The 15,966-nt window shown below is 43.1% G+C and overlaps 1 protein-coding gene across 2 annotated transcripts in view; it reads right to left on the bottom strand.

The window, feature by feature from the left end:
* The window catches only part of KHDRBS3 (KH RNA binding domain containing, signal transduction associated 3), a 158,268-nt gene that overhangs the window by 76,323 nt on the left and 65,979 nt on the right, over positions 1 to 15,966 (bottom strand). For both annotated transcript variants that reach the window (XR_001919162.1, XM_018058598.1), the window contains exons 3-4: positions 6,095 to 6,211; positions 1,111 to 1,257 (exon numbers count right to left, since the gene is read on the bottom strand). Coding sequence is in view for 1 of the 2 variants with exons in the window: in XM_018058598.1 (XP_017914087.1) it covers positions 1,111 to 1,257; positions 6,095 to 6,211 (264 nt within the window). In the remaining variant the exon portion in view is untranslated. The remainder of the gene's footprint in view (positions 1 to 1,110; positions 1,258 to 6,094; positions 6,212 to 15,966) is intronic.

Below are 15,966 nucleotides of genomic sequence, written 5' to 3'. Positions count from 1 at the left end.
ACTAAACTGATATCAATATCTGATTCTAACCTGTCTCTCCCATTACATAAGCCCCATAAGGGCAGGGACTATGTCATTTATTGCTTTATAGGTGTCTATCAAATAGAAAGCATTCAAAAACTTTGTTTTTAAACTAAATGAATAATAGGATCATCTTAACTGGCTTGACAGAACCAATAAAAAGTTAACTATATTAAGTTCCCAAATTAAAGTACTTAATCCAATCTTATGCCCTGCTTTTTCAAGGCAGTCATGATTTATAACATGCTTCCCCTACAAATATGACAGCTTCCTCACAGATAATGTAATCATGACACAGGCTGCAGTTTGCAAGTCAGTCTGCTGCATCTACTGGGCACGATCTGACCCCAGACAGCTGTTGGAGGAGGCGACAGTTTCTCTACAGCAAACTGTCTCAAGAGGTTCAATTTCTGTTTTTTTTTAATCTAGACAGGTCCAAGTTTTTGTTTTTAAAACCTAGAACATGCAAATTATACAGAAGGCCTATATTAACTCCTGTAGTGGAAACAGGGGTATATTCTCTTTAAATGATCAGATTCTCAGCAACATCAAGGTGTCTGAAAAGGATTAAAAAGACCACCCATTGTTAACAAAACATAAATGTCCTCTTGGCACCCTTCCTCTCTGTGCGCGTCTGATCGTGTCCATCACCCTAATCATGCTACACAGAGATCGTCTGTATCCATCCCTTCCCTTAACCACACAGCCTCGAGGTCAGGGCTGCGCTCATCTCACTCCAGCTCCAAGCACAGAGCCTGGCTCGCGGCCAGCACCAACAAGCTCATGCTGCATACCAACAAACCTGTGAGATGACTTCAGTGTCACAAAAAGGCTTAGGACCTGCGACCCAAAACACACACCACTGACTGCTCTTCACCTTTCTTGCTGGATCACCTGAGCTGTATTGCCTCACCTCTTTCAAAATCCCTAGGCTCACAGAAAACAAAGATATGATGCCAAGTAGTTCACAGGGACACTTTAGCAGATCAAGCACTATGAAAATAACAATTACTGATAAGAATTATCCGGGATTAAAACAAAGGGAGGACTTTCAAGTGCCAATTAATTATCAAGAAACATTGTACTAACTGGAATGAGGAACTTTTTGATTTCTTCCAGAGCATGTCCCATCCGGGCATAGGCTTCTGCTGGGGGTGCAAAAACTTCAATGAGAACGTGGAGATCATCATTGAGATGGAAGTACTTTGCTTCTCCGCTTTTCCTCAACTCTTCCTCCTGAAGAAAGAAAACTCATGTTTAAAACGGTGTCATTGTAAGAAAAGAAAAACTACTAAGTTTATTTCACACATGGTGGTCCTAAAGATTCACTCAGCAGCAAACACCACCCAAGGAGGTACATTTAAAACATATACATGATTCTGTCATTCCCAGGGCCTTTATGGAGACTCCACAGGCTTCCTGCTGCACAAGAGGAAGCCTCCAGTCCTGCCTCTGGCCCAGGAGTCCTCCTGCTGTCTAGCCAAGGCCAAGCTTGCCAGCTGACTCTCTTCACCCCACCACCCACCACCCTAGGCCTTGTTGGCTCATCCCCCTAGGCACCACAAAGAACTCCTCTGTGTACCTCAAACTGGCCACCCAACCAGGCCTGCGTCTGTGCTGGTTATGCTGTGCGTTTACCGCTATCTAAAATACTTTAGTGTTGGTCCATCTTCTAATCTCTCTCACTTCAAGTGGTTGCCATGGAGCAGAGCCCATGGTTGTCTTGCTTTACGGCATGCTTCTTTGTCTAGAAAAGTGCTTGGTAGATAGCAGACGCTCAATGAATATTTCTGAATGAGTAGGTAAATATTATTCCTTTTTATGTTCATTGGTCATTCACATATTCATTCAAAAAATATTTCCACATGCCAGGCCCTACACTCTATCTGAGAAAAAAGCAGTGAATACAATAAATGAAAACTTTTTAAAGATTTTATTTCATTATGAGAAACATTAAAAAAATTGGTTGATATAATGAAATTCAGGGGAAGAAAATAGGCGGGGCGGGGGGTGGGGGGGACTCAGACCATAAACTCAGACCACTAACTTTGCTCCATTAGCTTTTTCAACAAGCCTTCATTAGAGCAACAATTACAGAATCTGATTCTTCTAATAGTCTTTGTTTTCAACATTAAGGTCAAACAGACACACAAAGATTAGCAGGAACCTACAACCGGAGAGATTTCCAAAAGGCAGGAATCCCTGCGAGCCATTCCAAAAAACCTACCCTGTAAGAGAGAGGGCCCAGGGATTCCTGGCAACAGCACCTGCTGGTCCTGGCATTAGCCAAGGGGCCAAAGAGGCACACACACCCTGGATCTAGGCTTCAACTTTTGTTAGTTAACTAATTTGAATTCTCATGAAGAAATGCAATCAAAATACAGAGCATGAAAAGGGCAGGGGACCTAGAGCCAGACAGCTGAATTTTAGCCATGCTGGTCAATATGGGTGTGAGTCTGAACAGATCATATGTAATCCAACACTTAATTCACAAAATCAGTTTGGTGTCAGGGCTTCCCTCATAGCTCAGTTGATAAAACATTTGCCTGCAATTCAGGAGACCTGGGTTCGATTCCTGGATCAGGAAGATTCCCTGGAAAAGGAAATGGCAACCCACTCCAGTATTCTTGCCTGGAGAATCTCATGGACAGAGGAGCCTGACAAGCTACAGTCCATGGGATCGCAAGAGTCAGACACGACTTAGCAACTAAACCACCACCACTACCATCACCACCACTAAACTACCATATGTATATAAACACTCTGGTGTTTAGACGGTAAAGCGTCTGCCTGCAATGCAGGAGACCCAGGTTTGATCCCTAGGTCGGGAAGATCCCCTGCAGAAGGGAATGGCAACCCACTCCAGTTTTCTTGCCTGGGACATCCCTTGGACAGAGGAGCCTGACAGGCTACAGTCCACGGGGTCACAGAGTCAGACACGACTGAGAAACTCTCGCAATGTATATGAGTGCAGGCCCACTGAGATGACTAAAAAGGCAGCTTGGGTAAAGGCTGGCAGAGGAGATGGTGTACATAGTGCCCAGGATGCTGCCTTGTGTGGGGCAGGTACTCAGGAAATGCTAGTTTCCTTCACATTTATGGAAAGTGAACCAGAGAATGAAAGTCAAGAAAAAAATTATTTGAAGGGAGAGCAAATATAAGCTACCTATGCATTTCCTTCAAAATCTGTCAACTGTGAAAACTTTATGCCAATGGTGGACTAGTTCTTGTCCTAATCAGAATATTTTTATTATTTGATCTGACACTCTGACTTTCAAAGTTGAGGTCTTAAAAACTGGATTCTATGCCCAGTAGTTCACCTTTGAAAACATGAACTACTGAAGTAAACATTTCTTATCTTTTTCTAATAATGGCACCAAGCTAATGCTTTTAATGAGATTATAATTGTTGATTCACAGGCAAACATTTTCATTTTTATTACAAACTGAAGCTGGAACCGGGAGGCTTTCTGATCATAACCACAACTGTCCTGCAACTCCACAGAGTGAGCAGTTATCACTGGGTTTCTTCATGGGTTATGATGAGAGGCAATGCTCTGTTTAGGGAAGAACATAGGCTTTATTGAGTTCTGCATTTAAACCCCAAATGCAACAACTGGTCAGGTTACTTTATCTTTATCTTGAAGAAGTGATTTTAAAATGAATAATAATAATGTAGTACCTACTACTCAAAGGGTTGTTATAGTAATAAAGTAGCCATCATAGTAGTCGTTAGGAATTATTAGTAATAAAGGTGTTGGAGTCATTCAAAAGACATCAGAAGTCTTTAGAATTCTGCTTAGCATAAAACAAGCGCTCAAATGATAAATATAGTAATGATAACTATTATAACATAATGAGAGTATTAATTATTATATTATCCTATAACATAGATGATATGCACAAAACATTCAGCATGTCTGGCACAAACTGAAGGCTCAAGAGACCATAGCATTTTAGTGATTATTATGCTACATAACCAGTTGATATATGTCAGTAATGAATCCTACAATTTTATCAAAATAGCAAGTACAAGAAGAAAATGAATTATGTTCACATTAGAACTTAAATGATGAACACTGAAAATCTAAAAGGAAGAGATTGTAATACTAGGGAATGGAAATGTCTTTAGAAATAAACATTATTAATGGAGGACTTCTGTAGACTAAAAATCAATAAAAAGGATGAACTGAAGTTAGGCAGTGAGGATCTGACTACTGCCTGGCAGATGGGACACCTGTGTCGCTGAGACGATCACTGTGGTTACTGCAAGGGAGACGCTTCTGAAGGTGTGAGCCATGGACCACATGGGACAGGATGATGGGCGAGAAGGAGACGAGGTGGGCAGGGTGGGGCAAAATGGGCTCTTTCTACTGCACTGAAGAGTTCAAAGATGGAAATGGCAGACTCAGGACTTGACATGATAAGTTCAAGGCCCAAAGAGCCAGAAGTATCCTAGAAGGTTTCCCTGCTGTGGCCATGGGCTGCTGGAGCCAAAAGACCAGGTGAAGCTCGGGCACGTACAGCTGAATGACCAGCAGACTGCTGGCCATCCCTCTGGGGGGCTGAGGAACTTGCCTCCCCTGCTTCCTTCTTCTTGTAAAACCATCTGTGGACTCCCTGATCACTGGCACAAAACACTGCTTCTCAACAAGGAAGGCCCTTAATAACAAACAAGCAGCACAAAGTTGATGGGTTTCACTGGTCATATCATGGACTTCATTATCAGATGGCCTTCCTGAAAACTTAAGACATCAGCAAAGATGGGACACTTTCCAGTAAGACACACAATCTCTGACCAACTGACTCATATATGGTTCCATGTTCTCCTCATGCCAGAACAGGTGAGTCAGGGAATCAGAGGAACATCTTTTGTCGACAGTGATGCTTTGTGAGCAGTTCAGCTGACCTGGCGTGCATCAGAATCCCTTAAACACCTATTGAAAGTTCATTTTGAGGTTCTACTGAAACAGGCTGGGGCATGGGACTCTATTTTTAAACAATATCTCATATGACTGTGATATGTAGCCATGTTTTAATAAAGTAATATAAACTCCACTAATAAACCTGGATAATAGATTTAGGTTCTCTGAATCTCACTCTTCTGACATAAAATAAGAAAAATATTATGTATCTGTTATCATTTTTCCAAGAATAACATGCAGTAATAATACATGTAAGATGGTACACAGAGTACCTGACTCACAGTGGCTTTTAAATAACCAAATGGTGGCTTTTTTTTAAATTATAAAAGCTATTGTTTAGATGGACTTTTTTGTAAGGAGGCTGAATTTTGTTTAAATATGCTTTTTGTCTGACATAATAATTGTTCAACATTTCGCAGAAAGTGATAACTGAAAGCGGATTTCATTCTCAGTAATATAAATCTTTTAATAATGAGAGAACAACAAAATAATAATAGGACAACATAAGTGATACCACATTATGAAATGTGAACATTTCATTTAGAATTGTTTTATTTAAGAAAGTGATCAATAAAAATAATTCAGTAATTTTAGTTTATTAAGAGGCAGTCATGTGAATACATTCAAGTAGAACAACTATGTGTCAGGTTAGGAAGCAATGAACAAAACATTTATGATCAATTTTAACTTGATAAAAAATGCATGGGGTAACAAAAGAAGGGCAAAAAGAGAAAACAAAAGCATATACTTTAAAAACTCAACAATATGAAACACAGGCATAGAAAAAAAGACCTGAAGAAACTAACCTAAAATTCAAATAGCGATGCTGAGACTTTAGATAACTTTTCTCCTCATGATAATTTCAATAAAACTGCACTTTCTAGAAGGTATTGTTTCTACTATTTCACTCCATAAATTAGAGTAATAGTCACAGATTTTGGTTTAAGATACTACATATTCTGAAACTGGCCTGAGTGATCCAACTTTCTGAATAGTGTCACAAATACATCACCATATGTAGTATCTTCGTATAATTTCACCTGGGACCCTAGTTAGCTTTTATATAACACGTATTCACACCGTCGCTGATCTGAAAGTACATTATGTAACTTGACTAAAGCAGCAGCCATCGTTTCCAAAAACCTTTACCTTTGCCTTGTCTCTCATGGAGCCTTTTCCAAGGATGGACATTTTTGTCAAGGTTTCTTCTTGTAAACGCTTCAGAGAATTTCCACGTGGCCCCAAAAGTTTTCCCACAAAGTTGAACTAGGAAAAATAAAAAAAGAAACAGTTTGTAATATTCATATCTGAAGAAAGCGATTTATTTCCTGAATTTTAGGAGACACTGCAGTGGTACATCACTGACTACTGACAAATAATTTAAGTTCCTGCGACAGCATCACCCTACAACAAACTGCATAAAATAGGGCTAAAAATATATAATTTAAGAAAACATGTATTTCCTCCTAACAAGTCACTCCAGTGGTGACTGTATTTCCTGTAATTGTAAGTGAAGGTAACTCCCAGAATTCCTCAGTTGCCATCCTGACAATTTCAACATCCATTCATTCAATACCAACCACGAGCAGGCTGGGGGAAACAATCCCAGGTGTCCCATAAAGTGCTCTAACGGGCACCACGAAGCGCCTGCGTCCTTCCCCCTGGCGAGCACTTAGCCTTCGTTAATCAGCACTGAGTGCTGGTCTGGGTGTGCACCCATCCAGTCAGCCTAGGTGCCTAGGGATCTACTCAACAAGCAGAGCAGCAGTGAATCAACCAGGAGTACTACAGACTGAGGACTGCAGAACCTGGCTATCCCATTTTTCTGCTGAGACCCTGGCTCAGGGCAACCAGGCCCTGGTATCATCTGTGAAATGGGAATCATAAATGGCAACAGGACCTCCCCTCACAGGGCTACTCTGAGGATTAAATGGGTCCACACAAATAAATAATTTAAAATAATGCATGGCACATAATAGACAATAGATACAACCGAATGAACTAATTATTATTAGGAATTTTACATAACTTTTAAAAACCTTATGGTAATCAAGAATCCTGCATGCTTTCAAATAGGAAATCAGCCCTGTTTACCAAGAGAGAAACATCTCTTTGGCAAGATCGTTGATTACAAACTCATGGAGTTGCAGCTTTGGTATCAGCCACATTCCAGGAGTTACACCACTGCTGGGCAGTTGCTGTTTTTTAAGACAAAATCATTTCTAATGTCTCTATGGTAATTGAAGCAATTTTCCTGAAATATGCACTTTAAAAAAAATCAAAATGGTACTTTTTCCCTTGTCCACTTTCTATCTTATAGGTCTTTAACAAAAACTAAATTCTCTATTTTTAACCTTTACATGTAATTACTTTTTGCTTTTAAAAATTTAAGTAAATTACTTAAAAACTATACAGGTGAAATGTACAGAATCTAAAATATCAAATAATACTACAAAGTGGGGGAAAGAAATCAATGTCTCAACCCACTCTACCTTATTCTTGTTCCCCATTTCCTCTGCTTTCTCTTTCTGGAAGTTCTCCTATTTGGACACTGGGCCTGCTGAGCAGGGTCTAAGTTTCTCTTATCCTCCTCCTTCCTTCATCTCTCTGTTTTACTTTCAGGGAGATTTAATTATATTTCCTACACACCCACTGTTTTTTTTCATTTCTGCGATCAAATGTTTTAACTACCAACAGTATTTTCTTACACTCGTTCCTTCTTTATGACATTTTAAGAATACTTTATGGAGTGATGTGAGTTCTTATCTTTCTGAGGCTGGTAATGGCACTAGGTGCCCCACCCCCACACGGGGAGCTTCTAGGAGTAGTATGCGTGTCTTTCACTAATGCCTCTTACCCTTTACATTTTGAGAATTTAGTTCCTGCTACATTATGGCTTTTCCTCACATGACTGGTCACCCTCTGCTTTTTGTTTTTAAAATTTTTAAATTGAAGCTAAAATGCTAACTGGACTTTCTGCTTTTGTACATGTGTGCAATCTGACAACCGCATGTAACAATTTCACTGCGACAAAGCAGCCCGGTTTTATCACCCAAAGCTACTCAAACATCAATGCCTGCATTTCTCTTCTCTCGTGCTAGGCATTTCCCTGAATAGGAATTCCCTAATTTCCTAGGAGGAGGAACACGGAAAATCTCCCTATGATGCACACACACCTCTACTGAAAGGGACACTTCCCTCATCTTCAGTGCACACCTCCCGGCAGCCCTGAGCTCCATCCATTTGGTCTCAGAGCCAAAGCGTCTCTGGCTCAGACTCTCAGGAAATCTCCCATCCCCTGCGAGGGTGAGAAGGATGGATGCCAGGTTTGCTCAGCTGGGAAGAGCTCCAGGGGTCTAATAACCTCCACGCAGAGACTTTCCACCATGTCCTCTCTTGTCAGTTCTACCCCGTCAGTGTAGCTCCACGGTAACTGCTATTTACAATTTCCGAGTCTTCTCGAGGCTTTCCACACTAATAAGCATCTTTTTAGTTGCTTTCTCCTCCCCGCAAGGTCAGGATTCTGCTTTCTCTGGTCTCCTAAGTCATCACCACTTATCCATTTATTTTGCAACCACCAAATTTTACTAACATCGTTTAACTAAAGTTGCCTTACACGCCCATTCTTACCTTCATAGGTCTGTGCCGTTTTCATTCATTTATATTCATTTTTGCAGGTTTCAAGGAGAGCATAAAAATGAGTGTTCAAACAGCCACATTTACATCACGTCTGTAATAGTTAAATATCTCCCAATTAATAAACTTAAGAGACCTTTCAAAGCATCCAGCGCAAATACCGAATTTCACACTGAGGCAACGGAAGTCCATGGAACATGATTCACTCAAGTCATTTGACAACACATCAAACCATGAGATTCCAGCACTCCTTTTACAGGCCCTGAGTTCCCAGGGACCAGCCTCGGGTAAGACGCACTCAGGCGTCCGTCCCTTCTGCCCGCCCCTCCCCACTCTGCCAACGTCCCTCGCCCCTCACGTTCCTGGCCTCATCCACTCTCCGTCTGAGGTCTGACCTCCAGGACACCTGCAGGCCTTGGGCTCAGCACGCTCTCTGTCACCTCAGTCCTTCCCTGAGCTTCTAGAAATCCTCCCAAATAAAGTCTGTCCTTCCAGAAGCCAGGTTCTATTTTCTACTTGATGACTGTACTGGTAAGACAGACAGTAAGACCCTAGTACACATTAGTCTTCATTTTTATTAATGATTCCATTTGTTTACAAATCTGAATAGAAGGTGAAAGTGTTACATCCAAGACCAATGATTTTTCCCCAGATGCCAATTATTATGAGACAAATATACTATCATATTACAAATATCACAACTGTAAATAAGAAACTTTTCAAATGATTATAAAGATGGCAAACCAGCACAGAGTATATCTGAGTTTTACCACATAACCTATAAGATCCAATAATTATGTTCTTCCTCAGTAAAGATCAAGGAAGGACTAGCTTTAATTGATCCAAACTATATTTGTGACATGACACTGTTTCATGGGGAACAATTATAGTGAAGCTGTCATTTCATAAACAACTAAGACTCAAGAACATGTCACTATCTCCATTAAAAGGTTTCCTTTAATTGGATGCTCACCAAAAAGTTGATTAGTCTAACAAAGGGATGCTTTATTGACCTCTAACTCAACACTAAAACTTAACTTGTAATCCCTGCCAATGTAGTGTCAAACACATTATTTTTCCCAGCAAATGGCACTACCATCCATGCAGGAGCTCAAGCCAGAAACCTAACAGGCATTCCATGAGGGCAGCAAGGAGGCCTTTTGTAGTCACTGCTCCAACACCCTTGCAGAGAGGGCATTTAATCAATGTCCAGCGAATCAATTAATGGTAGCAATGTCACCTCCAAGATCTCTCTGAAACCTGCCTATTTCCCTGCAGTCCCAGCTCAACCACTAATCCGAGCCACTGTCATCTCTCACCTCGCCCACAGCAGAACTCCATCTCTGTATCCACTTCTTTCTCCTTCAACCACAGGGAGGTCTTAACAGCTTTCTGTGACCCTGATGTATGTCTGTTTAAAACAAGAGGTCTGGCTAGCCTTCCAGGAAACTCCTCACGGCCTGGAGCTGCTGTGCACAGCCCAGCACTCTCATGCCTGCCTCCCCAGCCTCCCCACTCTCCTGCCTCTGACTTTAGCCCTCTGAATTCATTTCAGTTTCTCAAAATTACCGTGTTCCTAGAACTACCCAGTGCAGCTCAGATGTAGTGCTGTAAAGAACGTCACTACCCTTAAAACAACAAGAAAACAGAAGAGGATACCAGCTAATGCTGAAGTGTCCAGGCAAACACTAACCACACATCTGGAGAGCATGCAAACACCTGCGGGGTGAGACAAGACTCAAGCATCAGCTTCTCGGGATGCAGGAGAGTTGACACTCTCTCAAAGGATTTTTCTGTAGGAATCCAACACCATCACCCCCTAACCCCCACGTGTGCACAGGGAAGACCCCTGAGAGTACCGGCCCTGGCTCAGGGCTGGGGTGGGGTGGGGAGCAGCCTCTGCTGAAACCTCAGAGCCTGGACCCTCTCTCTCCTCCTAAACAAAAGCCTGAATCTGCAGGAAGAAGGGCAACAAAACCTGCTTTGCTTTGTTTTTTAAAATACTGACAAAATCAACAAAGCCTGTCCTGAGATCAGCGTCAAGCCCACAGGAAGTGTTGTTCCTGCTACACGATGGTGATCCTCAATCTTGTTCCAGGTGCTGGGTGGAGAACAGAAGAGCCAGGCGACAAGAAAAGCAGACGTGCAGACACACATCCGTTCATTACTGCTAAGCTCTACTGAGGTGGACAGAAGGCAAGGACAGACAGCGTGGGTATCACGGAGGGCGGAGCAACGTGAGCCTAGGCAGTCAGCTTGGCTGTGTCCTAGGCAAGGGTCTGGAGCAGAGAAGTTTCCGCGCTGTGAATACCAAGTGCACAAGCCCTCAGGCACTAAGGAGCTTCTCTGAAACAGGAAGGCGGCCAGCCTCCTGAAGCAGAGCGGCTGGGGCGGGAAAGTAAGAGGCAGAGTCATCCGTCTGGGCAGGAACCTGGGTTTAAATTGGTGTTTAAAATCCAGAGTCACTCTGGGTGGTTTCAGCTTTTCCTTGTAAAGAACAAACAAAGCACACAAGCGCAGGCACTGCCAGCCCTTTCCACGATCAGCAGGCTGGCAGGCCCGAGGCTGTGTCCCCGACACCCACAGCCCACACGCTCTCTCGCCTCCTGCTTTCTCTTGTCCCACTCACCAAACTGTAGTTTGGGACCCTTCTTTCAGGCTGTATTCCCTGCAAGAGAAATGTGTCTTACTCAACTCTGAAATCTTCTCCACGTCTCAATCCTGGTCTTCGTTCTTAATAGATGTATGTGTGTGTAAGTCGCTTCAGTCATGCCCGACTCTTTGAGACCCCATGGGCTTTAGCCTACCAGGCTCTGCTGTCCATGGGATTCTCCAGGCAAGAACACTGCAGTGGGCTGCCATTCCCTCCCCCAGGAGACTGCTGCCGCCCCAGGGATAGAATGTGGGTTTCCCCTGCACTGCAGGCAGATTCTTTGCCGTCCGAGCCTCCAGGGAAGCCCTGGCATATTTATACACACATGCTTAGCCACTCAGTCGTGTCCCTGAGTGCCTACCTCCCACAGTGGCCTTGGGGTGACAAGACCTTGGCATGGCATGTGTCTTCTAAGATCAGAAAAGCAGAAGCTCTCAGGCTTCCTTAAACCGTGGGCCTGAAAGTACACTTCTTGTCAGCTAAGGGAGCTGCAGGGTCAGGCCAGACTCAAGGGAAGGGCAGCTACAGGATATGAATGTGGGGAGTGGCCACTGGAGGGCGCACTTCCAGAGACAAAAACCACAAAGCAGTCATTTATCAAAAAGCGAAAGCGAAGTCCTGTGGGACTCTTTGCCACCCCATGGACTATAGCCTACCAGGCTCCTCCCTCCATGGGATTCTCCAGGCAAGAGTACTGGAGTGGGATGCCATTGCCTTCTCCAGGGGATCTTCTCGATCCAGGGATCGAACCTAGGTCTGCCTCATTCCAGGCAGATGCTTTAACCTCTGAGCCACCAGGGAAGCTTTATTCATGAAAAAGGGAGGTTTTTATAGTCTCAAACCTCACAGTATTTTTCCAGGCCCAGTGATTACTTCCTACCTTCCTTTTCTTAAGAAGGGATGGAGGTGACAATCTGAGGGCAGAGACCCTGACTGACTCCCCTGTGTGCCTCAGCGAAGAGCAGCATGGGCTCCCAACAGGCAGGCAGCACTCCACACGCTGACAGCGAGTCCTGAATGCCGGCCAAGTTACTGTCCAAAACGCACCAATCTCTACCCAAGGCTTAAAGAAAACGGACCCTAGACTGTACCACACAGGCGCAGATGCAAGGAGGTGTGTTTCTGGTATATTGGCCCTAACTGTCCAATGACATCTGGTAATTGTGCATCTTATAAAGGAGAAGGAAATGGCAACCCACTCCAGTGTTCTTGCCTAGAGAATCCCAGGGATGGGGGAGCCTGGTGGGCTGCCGTCTATGGGGTCGCACAGAGTCGGACACGACTGAAGCGACTTAAGCAGCAGCAGCAGCAGCAGCATAAAGTCTAAATGTTTATTTTAAATCCTTAAAAAGACATCTAAGAAAGACTGTAACATAAGGAGGTACTGTAAGAGATAAACAATGTAATTTATTTCCATAGAGGTAGGTCTAAAGTTGGATGTGAGAAATGAGAGGATATAATTTTTAAAAACTTTAAAAACGTTGGACAGGAGTGTAAAGTTTATTGAAGAGCTAAGAACAAGTGAGAGAGGAAGGAGGCGAGCGAGCAGGTCCACAGGCGCAGTCTGGGGTGAAGGCAGACCCAGTGTTCCCTACAGACTGCAATGGCAAGTGATCCAGATCTCAGGTTAGGTGGTCAAGAAGCACTCCTGGCTCGTACACTACATTTAATATGTATATAAAATGAATGCGTGTGTATGCATTTATATGTCTGTGTGCATGTGCGCGTGTGCACGCTCAGTACTGTTCAACTCTTTGCAAACCCCTGGACTGCAGCCCAACAGGCTCCTCTGTCCATGGGATTTCCCAGGAAGAACACTGGAGTAGGTTGCCGTTTCCTTCTCCAGGGGATCTTTCCAACCCCCAACCCCGGCATCAAACCCGCGTCTCTTTTGTCTCCTGCATTAGGGAGGATTCTTTACGAACTTTGCCACCTGGGAAGCTGATGCTATGTTTATGTACATATTTATTTATTTTAAAATTCTACACCTGGCCTACCATTGGTTAATATTTCAATACTTACTTGGGCCAAGAGATTCGTCATTAACACACCAGATACAGAAAACCAGTCCCAAGTCGAGAAGACTTTCCTTACCCCCAGCTAGATGGAGCTGCCTGCCCTGTCCTAGCCTAAGCCTGCACGGGAACAGGGGGAGAGCGGCTCCCTTGTTTCCCTGTTTGCTTCAACTGCATGTCCAGTGGCCCTGAAGTTGCAGTCTCTTTGGCAGCAGTCTTTGTGTACTGAAAGGTAAGTTAACTAGGAGACGCAATCCAAGAGCCCATAACGAGACACATCTAGCACCTATGTGCCCCAACCACCGAGAGCAAGTGAGTGACTGCAGCCTGGAGGGAGCGCCCGCCACGGAGAATTCCCTCTTCATGCCAGGATCCTGTCTCACTGCCTGGCGCTCACATGAGCCAGGCAACAGTACTAGCCTGAACCTGTGTAACAAATAAAGCTTAATTTCTTGAACCAGACCATGGACTCTGGAGCCAGATTTCTTCAGTTCAAATGCCTGTGACTTACTAACTGTATAACATTTAGCAAGTTACGTAACTTCTCTGTTCTTTAGTTTTTCATATGTGAACAGGAGATCATGCTTCCCTCCTCCTAAAACTGTAAAGATTAACACATGAGAAGTTAATAAAAGGAAGGCCTGCGATGGAGAAACCATGGGCTACAAATATTACAACACAAATTCTAGCATGTTTTTCTAGCACCCATATATAAGGCTGGACTCAACGTCCCTTTCTAGAAAACACCACCCCACATCCTCTCTCTAGACTTACTGGGGAGAAGAGTTACACTGTCAAGAAACAACATTCTGTTTGTCATCTCTACATTGACCTAATCACTGCACAATGGCAAGAATCAAAAGACAATAAATGAGGTTTGTTTTAACCTATCTTCTCTTGAAACGAAAGACCAGCTCACTGTTTTCATTAGCTTTACCAGCCATTTTAGATTCCAATAATTTGGCCATTAACACAATAAATAAACAAACCCACCTTCTAGTTGGTATTCAGAATACTGATCTCATTTAAATTAACAATTTCATAAATGCAAAACTCCAAACAGCGGTAAATCTAACAGACTGTGGACTGTTACATTCACGTGAAATAGAGCACCCTCTTTGATAACCAAACACTTGTTTCTCAAGATGCTTAGTTATTGAGTCAAGGTCTGGATTACTGACAATAATTTTCATGATTCTGATAATCACCTCTAAAAATAACAATCACTTTTACAAGGAAGTTCAATATCCAACTTGAGTTTAAATTAATCATTCTTAAATGTTGAGGAGATTAAAAACAAGGTAAGATCTTTTATAATGCAGAATACTTTCTACTATACATTCTACTAGCTTATTTATATCTCTCATAGGTCTTCCAGGGCTGCCTAGGCTATATAAAATCTAATGCACAAGTACAGTACCAAAGGCTTTCCATGCTAGTCATCGCCAACGACTGCGAGTCTCAGTTCAGTTCAGTTCAGTTGCTCAGTTGTGTCTGACTCTTTGCAACCCCATGAATCACAGCACGCCAGGCCTCCCTGTCCATCACCAACTCCCGGAGATCACCCAGACTCATGTCCTTCGAGTCAGTGATGCCATCCAGCCATCTCATCCTCTGTCGTCCCCTTTTCCTCCTGCCCCCAATCCCTTCCAGAATCAGAGTCTTTTCCAATGAGTCAACTCTTCGCATGAGGTGGCCAAAGTACTGGAGTTTCAGCTTCAGCATCAGTCCTTCCAAAGAAATTCCAGGGTTGATCTTCAGAATGGACCGGTTGGATCTCCTTGCTGTCCAAGGGACTCTCAAGAGTCTTCTCCAACACCACAGTTCAAAAGCATCAATTCTTTGGCGCTCAGCTTTCTTCATAGTCCAACTCTCACATCTATACATGACTACTGGAAAAACCATAGCCTTGACTAGATAGACCTTTGTTGGCAAAGTAATGTCTCTGCTTTTGAATATGCTATCTACGTTGGTCATAACTTTCCTTCCAAGGAGTAAGCGTCTTTTATTTTCATGGCTGCAGTCACCATCTGCAGTGATTTTGGAGCCCAAAAAAATAAAGTCTGACACTGTTTCCACTGTTTCCCCATCTATTTCCCATGAAGTGATGGGACCAGATGCCATGATCTTGGTTTTCTGAATGTTGAGCTTTAAGTCAACTTTTTCACTCTCCTTTTTCACTTTCATCAAGAGGCTTTTTAGTTCCTCTTCACTTTCTGCCATAAGGGTGGTATCATCTGCATATCTGAGGTTATTGATACTTCTTCCAGCAATCTAGATTCCAGCTTGTGATTGCTCCAGCCCAGCGTTTCTCATGATATACTCTGCATAGAAGTTAAATAAGCAGGGTGACAATATACAGCCTTGATGTACTCCTTTTCCTATTTGGAACCAGTCTGTTGTTCCATGTCCAGTTCTAACTGTTGCTTCCTGACCTGCATATAGGTTTCTCAAGAGGCAGGTCAGGTGGTCTGGTATTCCCATCTCTCTCAGAATTTTCCACAGTTTATTGTGATCCACACAGTCAAAGGCTTTGGCATAGTCAATAAAGTGGAAATAGATGTTTTTCTGGAACTGTCTTGCTTTTTCCATGATCCAGCGGATGTTGACAATTTGATCTCTGGTTCCTCTGCCTTTTCTAAAACCAGCTTAAACATCTGGAAGTTCACAGTTCACGTATTGCTGAAGCCTGGCTTGGAAAATTTTGAGCATTACTT

This window comes from Capra hircus, chromosome 14 (assembly GCF_001704415.2).
Source record: "Capra hircus breed San Clemente chromosome 14, ASM170441v1, whole genome shotgun sequence".
NCBI classification, from domain to species: domain Eukaryota; kingdom Metazoa; phylum Chordata; class Mammalia; order Artiodactyla; family Bovidae; genus Capra; species Capra hircus.
This window is presented reverse-complemented; position numbering and strand designations above follow the sequence as displayed.